Source organism: Panthera tigris, chromosome B2 (assembly GCF_018350195.1).
Source record: "Panthera tigris isolate Pti1 chromosome B2, P.tigris_Pti1_mat1.1, whole genome shotgun sequence".
NCBI lineage: Eukaryota > Metazoa > Chordata > Mammalia > Carnivora > Felidae > Panthera > Panthera tigris.
The window spans coordinates 49,681,440-49,702,954 of record NC_056664.1 but is presented as its reverse complement, the minus strand read 5'-3'; the positions used below and the strand labels follow the sequence as shown (position 1 = coordinate 49,702,954).

At 41.7% G+C, this 21,515-nt stretch overlaps 2 protein-coding genes across 5 annotated transcripts in view; one reads left to right on the top strand and one right to left on the bottom strand.

The window, feature by feature from the left end:
• PAQR8 (progestin and adipoQ receptor family member 8) overlaps positions 1 to 1,891 on the bottom strand; it is a 117,010-nt gene extending 115,119 nt beyond the window's left edge. For 3 of the 4 annotated variants that reach the window (XR_006217681.1, XR_006217682.1, XR_006217683.1), the window contains exon 1: positions 1,218 to 1,891. The gene's annotated coding sequence lies outside the window, so the exon portion shown is untranslated. The remainder of the gene's footprint in view (positions 1 to 1,217) is intronic. The other variant, XM_042986549.1, reaches the window with a different exon arrangement.
• MCM3 (minichromosome maintenance complex component 3) lies at positions 1,818 to 21,293 on the top strand. The gene is made up of 17 exons (XM_007095513.3): positions 1,818 to 2,155; positions 3,271 to 3,383; positions 3,809 to 4,017; positions 4,462 to 4,592; positions 6,547 to 6,785; positions 7,261 to 7,369; positions 8,283 to 8,436; positions 8,769 to 8,900; positions 9,474 to 9,682; positions 10,539 to 10,713; positions 11,051 to 11,177; positions 11,968 to 12,118; positions 14,698 to 14,838; positions 16,711 to 16,814; positions 17,339 to 17,421; positions 17,829 to 17,898; positions 19,273 to 21,293. The coding sequence occupies exons 1-17, from the start codon at positions 2,078 to 2,080 to the stop codon at positions 19,469 to 19,471; spliced, it is 2,424 nt and encodes an 807-aa protein (XP_007095575.2). The 5' UTR covers positions 1,818 to 2,077; the 3' UTR covers positions 19,472 to 21,293.
• The last annotated feature ends 222 nt before the right edge of the window (positions 21,294 to 21,515 follow it).

The window sequence follows — 21,515 nt, the reverse complement described above, 5'->3', positions numbered from 1 at the left end:
AAGTACATTGGCTAAGCTCAAGTAGACTCTATATAAGATGTGTACAAATGCCCCTAACTTTTTTTTTTTTTTTTTTTTTTTTTTTTTTTTTTTTTTTTTTTTTTAGCAGCAACCTGATTGATTTTTCTTTCTGAATAGTTTGGAGGAGTAGGGAATAATAAATGAAACACTTCCTTTGCTCAAAGATCTACACCCTAATGAATGGGAGAAACACCAATTAAATAACCAAAAGTCCTTCATGACTGAAGATTATGACATTAAAGCAAATAAAGTCTTTATCAAGAAACACAGTATGATTAATTTTAAATGGAATTGTCTTTACACAGTTTCCAAATTTGCCATAGGCTCACGCAATGTTAGAATGGGATAAATTATTAGAAGTTTTCTAATTTCCTCATCTTTTACATGAGGAAACTGAAGCCCACAGAAAAGTGTGTTAGAGTCAAAGATTTGGTTTCATACTCTCACTTCTTTGGATTTTTCCTTTACAAATGAAATTATTTGCTTAATTTGCTTGCTTGAACTAAGCTTCCTGATTCTCGTAGTATTAATTTCAATTTGTTTACAGAGCTGAGAATATCATCAGTACTGCTTTCAATATATTCATAAAATGATAGTTATAATCAGGTGATAAAGGCACTTTTAAATTAATATGGAATTATCTCTTACTATATAATTGCAAACAGGATCCTCATCTAGAATTTCTATTTTAAAAAAAAAATTTGCCTGTTAATATAAACAAAAGCAAGCAGTCAGATGAGCACCCATTTTCCTTGACTAAGGATCAATGTACCTGCCCACTAGGATGACACCAAACACAAAGATACTATAAATTGTGTAAAAACTAAAACTACATATTTCCATATTTCACATACATATAAATGGCATATATATTTTGTTTAGGCAGACTACACTTAGAATACTTAGCAGGGTACAGTAAGTCCTGAAGACATTTGAGTATACACATAATAAAAATTTGTTGAGTCGTACACTTATTAAACATTAAAAACAAAACAAAAAACCTTGGACGTGCAATTGATCTTTTAGTTATTTGTAATTTCAGATTTACTGTATCTTAATTACGACTGATACTTAAAAGAGTGGTTTGAAACACTTTTTTTTTTCTGTTTCTTCTTCGGGTTAATTATTTTTCGGTAAACGAAGTTATTTTAAAACATCTTGTGATCCCCTTATAAGGCGAGAAAGCTTTAACTTACCCATTTGCAAGTAAGAGGTGTAGTAATTATGTCCAGACCTTTGTAGAATAACACGCGAGGCCATCTCTAGGTGGGGGGCGGGATACGATACTGAAAATGTTTTTCACTTCGCCCTCCTCCGCGGCCTGATGTGTTTATGGGTATTTCAGGCAACGGTAGTCAGAGAGCAAATGCGTCGCTGAACTAAAGAACCTTTCCCAAAGATGCTATTGCTCTATTTCCACCCCACAGATTCTCAAAATCCACTTTGTTTTTTCGGAATTCCACCTGAGGGCAGTTGCTTGGGAAACACATCCAGTACACTTGGTTTAATACATTTAAAAAACGATTTGCTTTAATGTTTTTATCTCCCTGAGTATAAACTCCGATTCTCTGACGTTTCGGCTACTTCCAGTCCAACCGCCAGGCGATTTCCTCACTCAGCGGCAGGTCAAGGAACCTCGACTTGAAAAAACGCTGCAAAACATCCGGTAAAAGGGGGAAGACTACGACTCCCAGAACGCAGTGCTTCCCGGTCTTGCCCGGCTGCCCAATGACCAGACTTCACGAGCCTCCTCTCCGCCCCATTGGTCAGTTTTCTTGTCAGTGAAGGAAGAAACAGACGGCCCCGGAGGTCACATTTCCCGCCACGGCAAGGCGCAGCTCCGTAAAGCCGAAGAAGAAAAAGTTCTCGATTGGACAGTCACTATTTTGGCGTAAGAGGAATCAGCCAATCAGAATGTGAATATCCCCAGAAAAGCCCCGCCCCTTCTCAACGTAGCCTTTGGTGGCGGGAAAAGTTCGGAAGTTTTCGCGCCGGGGCGGGGTCAGCTGGGGACCCTTCGCGCGGGCTTGGAGGTAGCAGTTCCTAGGCGGGGAGCATGGCTGGGACCGTGGTACTGGACGACGTGGAGCTGCGAGAAGCGCAGAGAGATTACCTGGACTTCTTGGATGACGAGGTGAGAAAGGCACGGGGTCGCGAGTCTCTGTTGCTTGGAGCCCCTGGGGACGCTGACGGGCCGAGTTGGGCTATGGCAGATGCCGCTCCACGCCGAGCGGTGGCTGGGCCCCCGGAGCTCCCGAGAGGACTGCTGGGCCTCCGGACTGTTGCGGCCGTACCGGCGCCCTCAGGACCCTTCCATGCCCGATCTAGTAACGTTTCTCCCGGTGGAATCCGTCGTTAGCTTGTCGCCTGTAGGTGCATCCTTGACAGAGCGATCCTGTAATTCTCCTAAGTGCAAATGATAGCGGGGTCTCGCGAAAGGCGACGGGTTTCTTTCAAGTGCACACAAAATAGCAAAGCTTCCTTTGACCTTTTGGAGATCACTCCCTGCTTTCCGAATTTGGAGGGAGTGTGGGGGAAAGAGTGCGTTAGAACGGTAATGACCCGCTACGTTGTAGTTGCGCAGATTCTAATCACTGACTTCCTACGGGGCAGAAAAGATTTCTTCCTAATTTGGCCGCATTCTTTTTCTATGCCACAGGAGATGCAGAGGAAAAGTATTTGGTATGCTGGTAAAGGGGGTTTTGTATGCCATCCATGATTGGAAGCCTTAGAATACTGGTAAAGCATCTTGAAAGATTGATAATACTGTATCTGTAAACAAATAGCGAAGGCTCCCATATCCTTTAGGTCTGGATATGAGAGAACTCTTTCCTATTCTACAAACAGCTGATCGAGAAATAAAATCTTTTAATTCCCTACGTAATTCTTAAATGAAAAGTCATTTTGATATGCTAATCTTGTTTTGACGAGATTTTTACTCGTCCTTGTAGACTTATTATTATGAGCTTGTTTTAATTCCCCATTAAAAGTTGAGAAATGACTGCATACAGAAAAGCTGTAGTTGTCAGTAGAAATAATAGCATGGGCGTTGAGGAAATCATTATAACTCCTGCAATGGCCTTGTAAGGTGTATTTGGAATTTCAGGTAGTGAGTGAAAATGTGGAGAAATTGGGGGTCAGCTGTGCTGCAGAGAATGACCTTTATCTTGCTGTGAGAACTGCGTCTGTTTAAATACCATCTTATATTTGAATTTATGGCTGTTGTGATATGTGGTGGCTGTTTTGTAGGAAGACCAGGGAATTTATCAGAGCAAAGTTCGGGAGCTGATCAGTGACAACCAATACCGGTTGATTGTCAATGTGAATGACCTGCGCAGGAAAAATGAGAAGAGGGCTAACCGGTAAGTGGCAAGGGTTTCCAAGAGGATATCCTGGCTCCGAGTGAGAATGGCTCCCTTTTCTTTTCTCCGTATTGGAACAGGCTTCCGAGGAGAGAATCTGGATGAGATGTTTTTGACCCTCATTGCCTTACCACCTATGTTTTTTTCCTTCTTCCCAAAGTGGGTGGTAGGCATTTTCCTCTGGAGAGCTCCCCCTTCCATGTTTAACTGAGTATCATTTCTGCATCGTTGAGAAGTTGAACTAAAGTTCGCCGTCAGTTCTGATACAATTTACTGAGTCTTGTAAGATGGCAGGAGAAAGGAGGAGCTAGATTTTCACTTGTTGGCTTGATCATCAAGGAATGTCAACTTTTGTTTTTGAGGGTCAGTTTTTTTTTTAATTTTTCTCTCTCGGCTTAATAATTCTTTCTCTTAACCATCTGCAGCCTCCTGAGCAATGCCTTTGAGGAGCTGGTTGCCTTCCAGCGGGCTTTAAAGGATTTTGTGGCCTCCATTGATGCTACCTATGCCAAGCAGTATGAAGAGTTCTACATAGGTTTGGAGGGCAGCTTTGGCTCTAAGCATGTGTCTCCCCGGACTCTCACTTCCTGCTTCCTCAGCTGTGTAGTCTGTGTGGAGGGCATTGTCACTAAGTGTGAGTGGCTTCAAATAGGGGACTAAGGGAATGGAGGTGGGATAGACTTGGGGGGGGGCTGGGAAACCAGGAGAGGCTGAGAGGAGCTGGGTAGCATATAGCACTGAACTTACAGGGCGAAACTGGAAGGAGCTGTGAGTGTGCACCATTAGGGGGTCCAGAATGATGAATTCTGCTGAGAGTAGGGGAATCTTGGCAATCTCTTCATTCTAATTCTTAACTCCTATGACTTCTTGGACAGGCTCGGTTATACTTTAGATTTTATACAGATATGTTGATGTTCTACATGTAAATATAAAGATGATTAAATGGTAAGTATTAATGAAGTAGCTTCAACTAGTCAGAAGAGTACAGTATTTGGAGTCATGACAGGCTTGCCTGGGTCAGATTTCACCTCTGTCACTGTCTAGTTGTGTGACTTTCTATGCATGTTTCTATTCCTAGGCTCTCTAGTTCGTCCCAAAGTTGTCCGCAGTGTCCACTACTGCCCTGCTACCAAGAAGACTATAGAGCGACGCTATTCTGATCTCACCAGCCTGGTGGCTTTTCCGTCCAGCTCTGTATATCCTACCAAGGTGAGGGGAATGAATTAATTGGCCTTCTTTGGAGGTTGGAATCAAAGATGTCTGTTTTCATGCAAATAATTGTGTAATGTTTGAAGTCTTCTAGAAGTAAATAAGCTGAAAAGTAAGCATTAACTTAAAGGAAAGATTGGTTGCTAGCCAGAGTTTAATATGGAAAGCCTTCAGTTCTTTTTTTTTTTTTTTAATGAATACTCACTTTAGAAAATCTGGCAAATTATGAAAGTGTGGAAAAAAGCCATCAGTCTACATTGATCTTTTAGCAAAGTTATATACAAGTTTATAATCTACTTAAAGTAATATGGGAGAATACTTACACTATATTGCTGCTATGAAATCTTTGCAAATATTTTACTTTGGGTTTGGGAGAAGAATGGCATTGGAAATGGCTGTATTCTTAGTGGTCAGATTGATCTGAATTGAGGACGTTGTGAGACCCTCTATTGAGACAGAAGATGATTAATATTAGGTACTTGATGTCTGAATTCATTCTATCAAGGAATACCTTTCCCTGCTATCAAATAATAAGTGAGAACCACTGCATCCAAAGAATTGTTAAGTTCTGTGGCAGACACAGATATGAATGAGACCCAGTTCTTGTTTTCAACTCAGCTAGTGCAGGAATCTTAAAATAAAACAAGAATGAATATCTTAGAATTGTAACTGAAGCATACTTTAGAATCCTTTAGTCTGCCTCTAGATGAAATGCTGAGGTTTGGAGAGGTTAAGTGACTTGCATATGGTCTCAGTTAGTGATGACCCTAGACTAGAATACATGTCTTTTTACTTTCAGGCCAGTTGGGTTTTCTAAGTCACCCTGCTCTCTTCTTCATTAAGAGCCCTCCTTCTAGAATGTCTTCAGTAACTACTGAGGGAGTAGTCTTCTGTTGATTACTGGGGCCAGGCTTCTTTGCTCAAGACCTGAAATACTTTGGACTCCTGGAGGTCATCTAATGTGGTACTTAAGAACATGGCTTTGGAGTTATACTTGCCTCAAGTCCGGGCCCTGCAATTTCCTGTGTGACTTTGGGGAACTCTTCAGCCTCAGTTTCCTTATTTGTTAAATGTGAAAAATACCTGCTAAACGGAATTGTTGTGATGCTTATATGAGATAATCTCATGAGATGAGAGCACAATGCCTTGTACATAGTAAGCACTTAGTAAGTAACAGCCGTTGTGTGTTTAGAAAACTCAAATGGCAAGAAATCAAAGTTTAAAATATTTTCACTGAAGTTTAATATACATACAGGAAAGCTTATAGGAGTTTGCAGCTCAGTGAAATTTCACAAACTGAATATACCTGTAAAATCAGCATCCAGACCAGGAAATTGAGCCTTCCTAACATTCAGAAGTTTTTAAAGGCCCACACTCCCCAAGGCTTAACCCTATCCTGATAGTTAGCTTGCCTGTTTTTATATTTTATCTGAATACTCCCATGTTGGGCTGCCTTTGTTCAATAGATATTTATGAGATTCATCCATGTTGTACATAGGTGTATTTTACACATTTTCATTGCTGTATAGTGTTCATTTGTGTGGATATGCCACATTTATTTAACAATTCTGTTGATGGCATTTGGATATTTTCTAATTTGGGGCTATTAAGAATAATACTGCTGTGAACATTGTAGTATGTGGCTTTGGGCAAATGTTTCTGTCAGGTATGACCTAGGAGTGGAAATATTGCATCATAGTAAAGGGGAAATAAGAATCTTAATTTAGATGTTAATATAGCCATGATTCCTTCAGACTGTAGTTGTCCCTCCCATTAAATGATTTGTTACTAGAACAGATGGGAATAGAAAAAGCTAGAGAAGACATTTGGCTTGTTTTGTTCCTAAATACTAAAATCTCTGGTCATTTTCAAATTGTATTTGTTTCCTATAAAAAATGAGTATCGCATTTTTAAGACCAGGATGAGATAATGCTTTTCTGTGTGTCTTTTTCAGGATGAGGAAAACAATCCCCTTGAGACAGAATATGGCCTTTCTGTCTACAAGGACCACCAGACCATCACCATCCAGGAGATGCCGGAGAAGGCCCCCGCTGGCCAACTCCCCCGTTCTGTGGATGTCATTCTGGATGATGACTTGGTAGATAAAGTGAAGCCTGGTGATCGAGTCCAGGTGGTAGGGACCTACCGTTGCCTTCCTGGAAAGAAGGGAGGCTATACTTCAGGGACCTTCAGGTAAAGGGGCAGTTGTGAGATATTTGACTGCTGGCAGCTTACATTTCTTGTAGTATTCTTGAACCAGTTTGCCATATTCTGGAGTGTCACGTCAGACAGTTAGAGCAGCCTACCTGCCTGGGAGATGGGATGCCTCCTCTCCATCAAATAAAATTGATAATACTATCTTATGCTAAAAGTGGGAGTTATTGGGAACATGGTTCCAGCCTCATGGCTTACCTGGGAGAGTTTCTCACATATTCCCACCTCCTTCTCATCCACACTTCTGTCTGAAGCTCTGTGGGGCAGCAAAGAATAAATTCCTGAGGTGAAGAATCATTGGCATATTTGTGTCACAGACTAAGAGAGACTCGATTGTTGAATTCAGAACAACTTGTCTTTTTCTCTTTTTTCCTTTATTTTTTTTTCAACATGCTGTTGACTCTGATGTTAAGAATTGAAAACAGCAGGCTCCCTCTTACTCTCTTTGTCCCAGGACTATCCTGATTGCCTGTAACGTGAAGCAAATGAGCAAGGATGTTCAGCCTTCATTCTCTGCTGAGGATATAGCCAAGATCAAGAAGTTCAGTAAAACTCGTTCCAAGGTCTGAGCATCCTTTAGGGATCTGAGGGTGGGGATGGATTTGTTAGGGTTGTGTTTGGCCATGGGCCACCTTTCATCTTTGTACTGGATCAGGAGGAAGGTTTTCCTTTGAAGTATGTGGTGTTAGTTTTTAGTTTTGACCCAGTCAGCAGGTAAACAGGTGTTTTTGCTGTTTAATATTTCTGTTGTGTTACCTGCTGGGCTGCTGAGTGAACCTAATACAAATACTAGAATTAAAGAATATCAATGTACCAATGAGTACATTAGAATTGAAGAAAATGTAGTTGACCCTTGAACAACACAAGTTTGAACTATGTGGGTTTACTTACTTGTGGGTGTTTTCCGATAAATACAAGTACTGTAAATGTATTGCTCTTCCTTTAGATTTTCTTAATGGCTTTTTCCTTTCTCTAGCTAAATAGAGCATAGAATACATATCATATACAAAAATGTATTCATTGACTCATTTTATGTTCTTGGTAAGGCTTTACCCCAAGAGTAGGGTATTAGTAAAGGTTTTGGAATCAAAAGTTATGCGTGATTTTCCACTGCGTAAGGGGGTTGGCACCGCTAACCTCTGCATTGCTCAAGGATCATCTGTGTATGCCTGTGTGATAAAGGTCACTGGAAGCACAATACACATTCTTATTAAACCTAACATGTTGGGAACCTGGAAATGCTTTTTTTTCTTAAATATTAAACCCCTAAGCAAGTTTTGGAATCCAGGCTTTCTCTGTATCTGTTCTGATAATGGTCTGATCAGTATGATTTGTCTTAAAATCTTACAATTAGAAACAGTGTCTATATTTGCAGGTTTCTTCAAGTATTTTTACAGATTAAAGCATAAAGTGGAGCTCAGCAAAACCCCACTGAACCTCACCAGGCTTTTCACACCTTTGGTTATTCCTCTATAGGATATCTTTGACCAGCTGGCCAGGTCATTGGCCCCTAGCATCCATGGGCATGACTATGTTAAGAAAGCCATTCTCTGCTTGCTCTTGGGAGGGGTGGAACGAGACCTAGAAAATGGCAGCCACATCCGTGGGGACATCAATATTCTCCTAATCGGTATGGCATTGGGGATTTGCTTTAGACTCTCGGTCTTCTCTTGTGGAGTGTGGTTGTGGGAATCTATAGTCTGTAAGATTATGTATTTTCTACGTAGTGTATTTTGGTTCTATCAAAGGGCAAAAGTCTTTTCTTAATATTATTCTCATTTTTGGGGTTCCTGATGTATAATATCTAAAATATATTCTTCCATGAATGGTGAAGGGAAAGTGAAAGGGATACTATTAACAACCAATTACTATAAATTTCTGTTATGCTCTTGGCAGAACTTGCTGGGCAGTGGGAGGAGTTTCCTAGCAAGTCACCACTACCCTCCTCCCCCCAAATTACAGGGGACCCATCGGTTGCCAAGTCTCAGCTTCTACGCTATGTGCTGTGTACTGCGCCCCGGGCTATCCCCACCACTGGCCGGGGTTCCTCTGGAGTGGGTCTGACAGCCGCTGTCACCACAGACCAGGAAACTGGTAAGGGTATAAAGGTCTTTGGCAAAGGTCCAGCAGTGAGATCAAGCATAGATTCTTTGAGTTTGCTCTCGGCACTGGCCTATGTTGAGAAGATACACTTGAAAGGTTAGTTTGAGCCCGATCGTAGAGGACTTAGTAGCCTCTGGTAACAGTGGCTGAATTATTTACGTCTTTGGGTGACCCTCTATTGACAAGAATGTCTTCAGTTTTTGAAGGAGAAGGCTTTGCAAATTGGGAGATAAAAATGAAGATTGTGCTATTTTATAAATTAGAGGAAGGGATTTGAAGACTAGTGAAAAGAGAGCAGAGCTCTAGTTGGGGAATCACATGAGGATGAAGATAAAGAGAGAATCCATGAGTAAAGTTTGTTGGAGGCTGGCTGCTGAGGGATCATACAGATTGGACCTTAAAAGGTTGACCCACCACTGTTTTTCTCTAAGACTCTAGGAACTTAACAGCTCTTCACTGTGTTCTCATGAGTGACAGTGAGTGCTTAGGAAGGAGATTGAAGTCTCTCCCCTCATCCCCTCCAACCTGGATAGTAGCACATATCTTTACCTCCTCATTTCCCAGGGGAACGCCGTCTGGAAGCGGGAGCCATGGTCCTTGCTGATCGAGGTGTGGTTTGTATCGATGAATTTGACAAGATGTCTGACATGGACCGCACAGCCATCCACGAAGTGATGGAGCAGGGTCGAGTCACCATCGCCAAAGCTGGCATCCATGCTCGGCTGAATGCCCGCTGTAGTGTTTTGGCAGCTGCCAACCCCGTCTATGGCAGGGTGAGTGGAATTAGGCACTTTACTGTTGTCCTCACCTTGGTTTGGTTTTGCTGAGTAACTGGGTCATGAAGTTTATTCTCAATGCCCCAGGGAAATAATAGGCCAAAGACTAAAGGAAGCTCATCCATCGCTTTGCTGCTGTCTTTGATATAGGGCAGTGGTTCTTCACCTTTTCATACACATCAGAATACCCTGGAAAGTTACTTTTAACAATAACTTTAGAAATACAGACAAGAAAACAAAAGTGACCTGCAGTCTCACAGCCCAGTAGCTTGAATTGGCATTACAACCAAAGTACTACATGCAGATGATAGGATATATAAACAGAACAGAGAGTACGATATGGACATTAAAAGCCTTTTCTCTCCTATCCCTTTCCCAGGAGATAATCACTAACAGCTCTTGAGGGTTTCGGGAAACAACTTAAGCATGTACCAACAGCTACATGATCTCCTTGTTAACAAATTAGTCTGTTTATCTTTGTTTTTTACTATGATGATGATGTGCTAATGTGTAATCTTTTATATTTATCCATCTTGGCGTTTGCTGAATTTGGCCTTTATTTTTTCTTTCTTTCTTTTTAGTAGCTATCTTATTATACTTCATTGTATGGATTTATAGTAATTTGTTTAACTAGTGTCCTTTTGATGGGCATTTGGCGTTTTCCCTTTTTCCTCTTGCTATTATGAAATAAAATTGCAATGAATATCCCTTTCTGTGTATTTTGTTACACATTTGGAAATCTATCTGTATGATAAATACCTAGTAACAGAATCATTAATAACTTTAATTAGTCTCCTTGTGCTTTCTTCCCATTGATGTCGCCTCCACTTTCCTTTTTCCTTATGTTCTGTAGTATGATCAGTACAAGACCCCTATGGAGAACATTGGGCTGCAGGACTCACTGCTGTCCCGATTTGACTTACTCTTCATCATGCTGGATCAGATGGATCCTGAGCAGGATCGAGAGATCTCAGACCATGTCCTTAGGATGCACCGTTACAGGGCGCCCGGGGAGCAGGATGGCGATGGTGAGGTCATGAGAAGAGTAAGATGGACTAATGGAAGGGAACCTAAACTGACGCTGTTATCTCAGGCCTGGGCCAGATGGTGGGAGGTGTTTCTGTTTTTGAGTTGATGTTGAACCCTTGTCTGCCTGGCCACTCCCTTCTTGTTCACTGGAAGTTACCCTGAGGTGTGTCTTTTGTCAGTTTTGTCTGGGAACACTTGAGCATGTGTGAGCCAGGTGGTCCCACCTTTCTTATTTGTGGGCTCTGCATGTCTCTGTCTATCTTTGCTTTGTTAGTCTTCTCTATCTTCAGAAGAAGCAATTTCTTACTCTCTTCTCCCCCAACTTGGGTTTTCTAGCTATGCCTTTGGGTAGTGCCGTGGATATCCTGGCCACAGATGATCCCAATCTTAACCAGGAGGACCAGCAGGACACCCAGATTTATGAGAAGCATGACAACCTTCTGCATGGGACCAAGAAGAAAAAGTGAGCGGTCTTCATGTTTCTCCCTTGAGGGAACCTGAGATTTATGTCATATTAACACGTTTTTATGTGCTGCCCAGGCAGGATCATGCTTGGATTATAATGCTGTGGGCCTGTTTTCTGGATCCCACACATATACCCGTTTTTCTGGCTAGTTGCTTTATGTTTGTGGTGATTAGGCTTAGTTCTGATGTTTTCTTAAAATGGAAGACTTTGACCACATGCCCAACGAATGGTGGGTGTTTCACGTCATCCTCATATATGAAGTACTATACAAATCATGTAGCTATTTGTGACAAATTTATGTTGAAGGGGCAGTAGATAGCAAGCACTGGGTGCTGTGCAGGTGGATTTGGATAAAGGAGACTAGGGATCAAGTGCTCAACACATGAAATGCGAGATCTTATACCTCTGCTTTGGGCCGTGGTACGGTAGGATGCGTATAGTTTTCAAGCCTGTTCATTTAAGAACATGGAATTCGGAGTCAGAAAACTGAATTTGAGTCCATTTAAGCTACTCTGAGCCATAGTTTTTACCTAGGACAAATAATACCTAAACTTCACCTGTACTATTTACCTTACAAATAATACCTAAGTAAGTAGTAGCCACACAATTCAGGAAAGATATATGAAAGGGTCTTGTACACATTCTATATAAATGGGATTTATGATAACGTATTCTAGATTGCATCTCTACTACTTGTCCTTGACTTCTCTGAGGAGAGGCCAAGTCCCTATCCCAGCCAGTTGCCAAGGTGTGGCAAAGACGTAGAATTCACTGTGTGTGTGTCCAGGGAGAAGATGGTGAGTGCAGCTTTCATGAGGAAGTACGTCCATGTGGCCAAAATCATCAAGCCCGTCCTAACTCAGGAGTCAGCCGCCTACATTGCAGAAGAGTATTCACGCCTGCGCAGTCAAGACAGCATGAGCTCAGACACTGCCAGGGTGAGTCCCCACAGGGAAGATGGAGCTGGGAATTCCTTAAGTAGAAGGCTGGGAGTCCCAGTTATCTGGGAGGTCTGAAAACATTTTAACTTAGTGACTCCTTATCTTTTTCTTTCTGGTCTGAAGGGCTTCCTGTTATACAATTCTTATCATTTCCTTTTACAAGGGAAAATGAAGTGAGAATGCCAGAGATGCCTGTATCTCATTGGTTCAGATGACATTGGCCTCCAGAAGCTACGATTCATTCAGCAAACATAAGGAGCAACTTTTGGGAACTGAACTGGTGTTTGTTCTTACATATAGGGTTAAGATAGGAAGAGCTATCCTCAAAGAGCTCAGATCTGGGATGGGGAGGCAGGAAGGTAGATGGAAAGATCATATGTGCATATATATAGGTATATGCCACAGTGTGGTACCTAAAAGGGAATGAATGTGAAAGATGAGTGGAGTATATAGATGAAGAAGCTATTAGTTTTTCCTTTAGACTTTGTAGAAAGGAATGAGTGTGAGGGAAGAGGCTGTGATATTTGAGCTGGACTTCGGCAGATGATTATTTGGACAACCGTGGTGATTATCCAAAGCTATTTCTAGAAATCTACCTGTGAATTTATCTGAATTTCATGGGGCATTGTAAGGATTTCAAAGCAGAAAGACCCAAGTCCAAGACCATTATTATGTGGTATAGACTCTTGGGTTTAGACACGATTCCAAATCACTTATTCCAGCCTCACACATAGACAGGCATTCCATCGTCTGGAATTTCTGCTAAGACTTCCTTGACACCTCCAGTGGCTGCATGCCTGGTACATCATTCTTAGAATATTCTTCTATTTATTGGGCTTGAACCTGCTTCCCCATGATGTAGACCTGTGGGTCTTAATTTTGTTTTCTAGTGATTGTGTATGACTTGTCTTCTTCAGATTAAGCACCCCCTTTTCTTTTTAATTGTTTCTCTCAACATGTTCCAGTGTGTCAGAAGCCCTCTCACTGAGTGTAATATGCTATTTTAGTTGTGGTCTTAGTAGGTCTGGTAAATCTCTCGATTTGGATTCTGTAGTTCTGCTAATGCGGGCTAGGATTTCACTCACTTTTTAGGTTATTCAAGCATTAGAGCTTTTAATGGAATGTGTAACCTCCAAACTCTGGTTTAACAGCTTCTAAACCATTAAAAGATTTGGTGAATTTATTTAAAAGTGAATATATTTGTTTTTGAACGTGGGATGGGGTATAAATGATAATTTGGGATGCTTAGAAGTAGACGTGACCGGCTCCATCACTGAAGGATCATACAGTGGGAAATGTGGGTGTGCGACATAGAGAACTAGCTCTATGCTCTGATCCCAAGTCTTCAGCCAATTTTTTGGCCTTTCACAAATCCATTCACTCTCAGGTTGTGAGTTTTTTGTTTTTTGGGTTTTTTTATCCAAAAAATGAGAAGGCCAGGAGTGCCTGGGTGACTCAGTTGGTTAAGCATCCGACTTTGGCTCAGGTCACAATCTCACGGCTTGTGGGTACAAGCCCCGCATCGAGCTCCGTGCTGACACCTTGGAGCCTGGAGCCTGCTTTGGATTCTGTGTCTCCCTCTTTCTCTGCCCCTTCCCTGCTTGCACTGTCTCCCTTTCTCTCAAAAATAAAAAAATAAACATTAAAAAAAAAAATGAGAAGTCTAGGTAATGTCAGGGATGCTTAACTGGCACATCAGAATCCCCTGAAACTGAAAAAGTATACATGACCAGTCCTAAACACAGACATTCTGACTCATTAGTCCAGAGATACCATTTAGCCAATAGTATTTAAAAAAGAAGCACGCCAGTTTGGTGTGCACCCACGCCCATGAGAACCACTTGATGGGAGCATGCCAGAATGCTCCTCTTCTGGACTTGAATTTACCCTACTTTAAAAATTTGTCCTTAGGGGTGCCTGGGAGGCTCAGTTGGTTAAGTATCCAACTTTGGCTCAGATCTCCTGATCTCATGGTTTGTGAGTTTGAGCCCCACATCAGGCTCTATGTTGACACCTTGGAGCCTGGAGTCTGCTTCGGATTCTGTGTCTCCCTTTCTCTCTGCCCCTCCCCTGCTTGTATTCTGTCTGTCTCAAAAATAAATAAACATTAAAAAAAAAATTTCCTCCCCTGCCTTAGTGTGACCTTGCACAAGTTACCTAAAGCCCTGAGTTCCATTTTCCTCATCTATAAAACTTGGAGAAGTTATTGAGAATATTAAATGATGCAGTTGATACAAAAAGCAAAGCTCTTACAGCATCGCAGGCTGGAAGTGAAGGATTATCATTCTTCTTTCATTATTGTAGTCTCTTTAGCCTTTTCTCTTTCCATCTATAAGATGTCTCATTTTTTTCTTCCCTGTTCACCTACTCTTTTCTCCTTCAACACTCATATCTCCTTGGTTATTTTTATCTTTCCAAATTTTATAAGGTGTTTATGTAGAATACAGAGCTCTGAATCCTTGCTTGTACTTCCTAGAGTCATCCTGGTAGTATATTCATCCTTTTCTGTGCAGTGGGAATGACAGGCATGCCTAAGGAATTCTAGACAAATAATCCTCCCTTGTTTTCTTCCCCAGACATCACCAGTTACAGCCCGGACCCTGGAAACTCTGATTCGCTTGGCCACAGCCCATGCCAAGGCCCGCATGAGCAAGACTGTGGACCTGCAGGATGCAGAGGAAGCTGTAGAGTTGGTCCAGTATGCTTACTTCAAGAAGGTGAGGGTTCAGATGCTTGAGAACTTCTTCTGGGTAAATGTTGGTACTTAGGCTGCCCAGCTCTCCATGGCTGACACCTGCATTTAGGTCACCAATGGAAAGCAACATTTAACTGAATGTGAGAACCAACTGGAAAGCTTTAAAATACTGATGCCAGTGCCTCTAGAGGCCCCAGAGATGATGATTTAATTGATGTGCTACACCATCAAGAGATTGCTTCTCTGCCTACTCATACTTCCTTTATCTCTTAAAAAAGTAGATGTTTCCAAAGGATTGACTTTGATGATCTTCCTCTTTTTATACCTTTTCCCTTGCCAGTTTCTTGAAGTATCCCATTGGTATCTCAAAAACTCGCATCAGAAGTTGAACCTTCACGCTCTTAGGTGGAACTTGAGAAACTTAACAGAAGACCTTGGGGGAAGAGAAGGGGGAAAATAGTTACAAACAGAGAAGGAGGGAGGCAAACCAGAAGAGACTCTTAAATACAGAGAAGAAACTGAGAGTTGATGGGGGAGGGGGGGAGGTGGTGCACAGGGGAGAGGGGAAAATGGGTGATGGGCATTGAGGAGGGCACTTGGGATGAGCACTGGGTATTGTATGTAAGCATCAATCACAGGAATCTACCCCCAAAACCAAGAGCACACTGTATACACTGTATGTTAGCCAATTTGACAATAAATTATATTAAATAAACAAACAAATAAGCAAACTTAAAAAAAGGAATATCTTACATGTTTATAGCATAAGTTACATACATTCAATACATATTCGGACATTCAATGCAGATTTGGCTCCTGAAAGGAAACCATAATCCTTCTCTCTTGCGTAATTTCCTGGAAGGCTTTCTCCCAAACTTCAGGATGGTTTCTTACCTTCATGTAGGAACACCACAGGCTTTCAGTGACCTTTCAGATGACAGGCTTCAATGGGTGTCCCACCCCACAAGGATATCAGCCCAGTGGGATAATACAGTGTGTCATACAGGTTATGCCCAAAGAGCCAGCACACTGCCGGCATGTACTAGAAAACTCCATGGCCTAAGTTTTCTGTTCAGAAAAAGTTAAAGAAAAAGAAATGTAGTAGTTACACTATTACATATAAGTCACTGGTTGGTGCTGCAAAAGATATCCAAACTCAGTACAGTGCTGGCACTCAAAAAATTGACAGTGTAATACTGGGAATTCAAATACATTTCAATTGAAATATAAAACTGACTGGGTGCCTTCTAGGGGCCAGGCACTTCTAGATGGTTGGGATACAGTAAATAGATATGGAGAGACATGGAGCCTCCTCATAGCTCTTAAAAAAAAAAAAGTTGAACTATCAAACTTGCCTCTTATTCCGTCTCTCAATTTCTGCTTGTGACATTTTGTTTATGTCATTTTAGACACCAAGACTTGAAGCCTTGCCTGACTTCCTTTTCCTCGTTGCCCACCTCCTTTCCACTTTAGTGAATTATAGCACTCTGGGCTTTAATCGTGGGTCCATAAGCTTTTCCTGGTTTACTCTTTTTGCTAGGGTGGGAGTTGTCTTAAATTTAAATTAAACACCTGATCTGTAAAGAAATGAATTGTTTTCCACTTAACTATTATTGGCCAGCCTTTTTTTTTTTCATTTATTTCGTTGTACTGTAAACACTCATTAAGTACCTCCTATGTGAAAGGCATTGAACATACTTCTCAGCATTTAAAGATAGGTAACAGCCTATTCCTGTGCCCCTGGTCCTGGGACTCAGGGGCAAAAGAGGCTTAGTCCTTAGACATGGAAGTTTTTCCTGCTGATAGTGTAGAAGGGACTCTTATTCAGAGTTTTTTATTCAGTTTCCCAGAATCAGTGACCCTTCCCACCCACCTGTGCTTGGCTTGGTCTTAGGTTTTAGAGAAGGAGAAGAAACGTAAGAAGCGAAATGAGGATGAATCAGAGACAGATGATGAAGAGGAGAAAAGCCAGGAGGACCAAGAGCAGAAGAGGAAGAGGTAAGGCGGAGCAAAGAGAAATGAGATAAAGACTGCAGTTAGGGCTGGGGAGAGGGGTGGAGGTGGATCATGTACTGCTGGTTGACATCAAGGTTTTAGGGAAAGGGTGCCTAGATCTGCAGGGTTGGAAGCCAGAGATAACCTAGGCAGAGAGTGAGCAGGCCCCTCTGTTGTCTTTGGTACGGTGCTTTTGACCTCTTTCCTGCTAAAGCTAAGTACCAGGAACACTAACTCACTTGGGTTTTTGAGCATGTCTTTCAAAATCCTTTCCTCACGATTACTTTTTCCTCTCATGCCTGTGGTTGAATTTATAAGGGCGTGTAAGAGAGAAGAGCATTGGGAAGCAGGGCCTGTTTGTGTTCTAGTTCGGAGGCTTTTGATCTCTTAAGAAAAAGTAGCAGTTTGTACAGGCCTGGGCCTAGTGTTTCACTTTGATTGTAGGTAGTTCTAGTTCTTTTTCTCTGGTCGGAGGCACGGGATGGATTTCCCCAAAGTCTTTCTCTTAATTGCTATGGGTATTTTAGGAGGAAAACTCGTCACTCCGATGCCAAGGATGGGGGCTATGACCCCTATGACTTCAGTGACACAGAGGAGGAAATGCCTCAAGGTGAGTGAGTGTCCCCTATTAAGAGGTGGTTCCTTTGCTGACTTTAGTTGCTCTGTGTACTGCATTATCTGGTGGGTTCCCATTTGGTTTCCTGCTCAGGGCCTTGTGTCCAAGAGGTTTGTCCTAAGAGAACTTAGGGAAATCCAGTCAAAACATTGGAAACTGGGCCCAGTTTGCTCAGTAGTTTGCTTCTTTGAGCTGTGCTTTTTGCCAAGCCTGGCTTAAGTATCCCAGACAATGTATGAGATGTCTGACCCCTTTACCCTGGCTGGCCCCTTAAGAACCTTAGGAAATGAGTATTTGGCAGACTTAGTGAGGTGTGGCGAGTGGGGATTACTTGTCTAATGTCTGTGGAAATGGCTTCATCTGTTGTCTTCCTGTTATCTGCAACCATTTATCCTCTAAAGTGCATACTCCAAAGACTGCAGACTCACAGGAGACCAAGGAGTCCCAGAAGGTGGAATTGAGTGAATCCAGGTGAGTAGGAAAGTGAATGCCACATGTCCTTGAGGCAAGGACTTCTTTTCTGGGGAGAGAGTGTGAAACAAGCTGGTTATCAGCAGAGCTCAAAATTGTAGGCCCAATGATTTTTAGAACATTTTATATTCTAATTATAATTTCAAACTTTAAAAAAGTTGCAGAAATAGTGTAAAGAACTCCTTTATACCCTTTGCCCAGAATCCCCTGTTGTTTACATTTTATCATTTGCTTTATAAACGGTGCTCTATGAGAATTTTAAATATAGTGTCCTTGGGAGGTCAGGAAGGAGGAGAGTCTTGAAGCAAGAACAAAATTTTTGTCTTACTATAACCTTGGGTTCTTTTCAATAGGATACAGACACACATTTTTCTTTATTGAATTGTCGTTATTTGCTTTGGGATGAGGAATTGTTACCACTAGAGGTTCAGAAACAGTTTTATATATCTATTTTTATGTTTACTGGACACCAAAGAAAATCTATGATTATGGTTTGCTTTTTTTCTTTTAATAACTTAAGCACACAACAATATATTGACTGAAGACAATATGAAAACATTGAAAGGTATTTAGGAAAAAACATTAAAATCAATTGCAGTTTCATCTCCCAAAGACAACCATTGAAATATACATATGTATGTGTATGTATATATATATATATATATATATATATATATATGTATTTTTTTTTTTTTTTTAAGTAAGTAATCTCTACACCCCATGTGGGACTGAAACCCGTGACCCCAAAGTCAAGAGTTGCACACTCTTCCGACTGAGCCAGCCAGGTGCCCTTGAACTGTATTTTAAAACACGTTCTCAGGAGCTTATATAGATTTTCTTTTTCTTTTTTTTTTCTTAAGTTTATTATTTTGAGAGAGAGCACATGTATGCATGTGCGAGGAGGGGCAGAGAGAGGGAGAGACAGAGAATCCCAAGCTGAAAGTGCGGAGCCCAACATGGGTTTGAATCCACAAACCCTGTTGTGAGATCATGACCTGAGCCAAAACCAAGAGTTGAACACTTGACTGACTGAGCCATCCAGGCGCCGCTAGATTTTCTTTTTTAATGACTATAGTGTGGATATATGAATTTATTTGCATTTGGACATAATGATGGACACTTATGTAAAGCAGTTCTGTAAAACTGCTGTTGACAGTAAAACATTCTTATATTTATATATCACTGTGTACTCATGGAAGTGTAGTTGTAAGGTTAATTTCTAGAAATGGACTCCTGTGGTCGGAGGATATATACTTAAAAATGCTCAGGCAGCTCTATAATAGAGGGAGTATTGGGGGATACCTGTACTGTGTTAACACTTAAGAGCATTTGGGCTTGTTTACTTCTTCACCCATCTTTTCCTGACTTGGGCAGGTTGAAGGAATTCAAGGTGGCCCTCTTAGATGTGTTCCGGGAAGCTCATGCCCAGTCGGTGGGCATGAATCGCCTCACAGAATCCATCAACCGGGACAAAGAAGAGCCTTTCTCTTCAGCAGAGATCCAGGCTGCGCTGAGCAAGATGCAGGATGACAACCAGGTCATGGTTTCTGAGGGCATCATCTTCCTCATCTAAGGAGGCCTCATCTCTGAACTTTGGGGTTCTGCCAAGGAAGTTTCTTCCATATTTCCTCTCCCCGCCAATCTTTCATTCCCCGGATAACGGTGTTAATTGAATTGAAGTTGAGGGATATGTGACAAAGCTGCCATAGGGTAAAGAGAAGAAAGTGGGCAAGGACTAAGACTGTTGCATGTGCATTCATTCATTCATCCATTGATTCATTCTCTCCATCTCCTACCCAGAACAAACCAAGCCATTGTTGGCTATAAATAACATATAACCTCTGAGAATCTGGGGGTGTTGGACCACAGCTGGTTTTTGTTCATCCTTTCTGTGTTTGTTAGCTGTTTTTCTCTCTGAGCACATTGGTCTAGAACAGGCTTTGAGAGGTTCTGTGCTGGTAGAGTGAAGCTCTGAGGCAAGTCATGAAGGCCAAGAACGCTTTCTCTGCTGTAGCACCAGTTAAGACTAATACATGCTTCTGACCCAAATATCTAAGACATTGAATAAACTTAACTATTTTTATATTATACACATGGCCTTAATACTGTGTGCTTTGGTAGACACATTTAATTTTGTTTTCCTTGAAAGCTGTGCCCTGCAGGTTTTGCTGCTTCCACATTTGCACCAAGTCACCACACGGTGGCAGCAGGCTGCTGTGCTGTCCTTGGGGGTAGTCAGTGACACCAGCATTTACCAGTTAAGCTTGTACAAATCAAGTTTTGCCAATTTGACATCGCTAAATGGCCATGGGGGGCAGGTGAATGAAAGTCCAGGAGAATTGACCCTTTTCCTGACTTTTCTGAGCCTGAATCAAAACCCCTTCCTGGAGAAGTAATACCTGGTATATCAGACACTTAAATATTGTGAGTACTTGCTGATAAGAAGATCTCCTTACAGGATCTTTGTGAAACTACTTGCAATTGGATGTTCAGCTCTTAGGGTTTGCTAGTCTTTTTGCACAGGAGTTTGTGGAGGGGAAGTGTGACTTTATGGGGGGCCTGCATCACATGAATTGGAAGCTGCTCTGAACAGGAGATCATGTTGGTTCTCCACGCTGTGACTGGTGAAGTTCTTCCTTCTCCCTTGCTCATGAGGGGAGCACCTTACCCTGATACTATGGGACAGAAGATGGGGAGTTCCGGTTTTGTCTTTATGATTTTGTTTGTTTGCAGATGTGAAATCCAAGTCCTATTGGAAGTAATCCAGAAAGCATAGTTCCACAGGAGAGGGCAATGGTATCAGAGGGAGGAATCTGACATTAATTGAACACTGACAATGAGTCCTATATTATGCTCTGAATTGGAGCAAATATGGGACTGGATGCTCTTGAGGCCTACTGGTTGAGGATATACACGTCTAATGTGTCAATGAGAAATTTTAAAATATAATGAGGGTTACACCCAGTAAGAACTATAGACATTGAGAGGGCCATGAGAGTATCAGGAAGGGGTGGGAGCGACCATGGGATACTGATATGAAGAAAAGCTAGGGATTTTAAAGGATCTCCTCAGATGAGCATTTCCAGAAAGGTCCAACATTTTGTCAGTAGGACTCTTGCTCTCTATCTTTCACACCTGGAGAAACTCAGGCTGAGTGGGAAAGTAGGCTGATCTTGCAGTTTGTAAAAGCTGTAAAGCCAAGTTTACCTTGCTGACATTTCAGCTCTGCAAACTAACCAAAGAATCTGAAAGAGAAAACCATGTATTCTGGAGTCACAGTAGGTGGTAATTGCGTCAAATTGACTGTTAGGAACTCAATCTTTACATTGGGTTTTTAAAAATGTGTGTAGTTTCCCAACTTGCAGTGACATTAAAGAAGTTGGTAAGCATTTGAAGGATATGTTCCTACTCAGTGTTTGTATGTTCCTATTCCTGCTTCAGGAACTGCCAGGGGGTTGACCTGCATGCAGGTCTTTCTTCCTGAGGGTGCTACTGGGCCACACAGCACTGAGACTGGTGATGGCCCAGATTCACCAGGACAGAGAAGTACACGCTTCATTATCTACATGCTTCATTCAAAAAGAGAAGTCTGTTTACATTTAATGTTGCCATTGAAA

Bases quoted from the DNA above. Each gene is read 5' to 3' on its own strand.
- MCM3 (XM_007095513.3), top strand. From the start codon at position 2,078: ATGGCTGGGACCGTGGTACTGGACGACGTGGAGCTGCGAGAAGCGCAG. The intron at 2,156-3,270 runs GTGAGAAAGGCA...GCTGTTTTGTAG, and splicing joins TGGACTTCTTGGATGACGAG to GAAGACCAGGGAATTTATCA. The intron at 3,384-3,808 runs GTAAGTGGCAAG...AACCATCTGCAG, and splicing joins AATGAGAAGAGGGCTAACCG to CCTCCTGAGCAATGCCTTTG.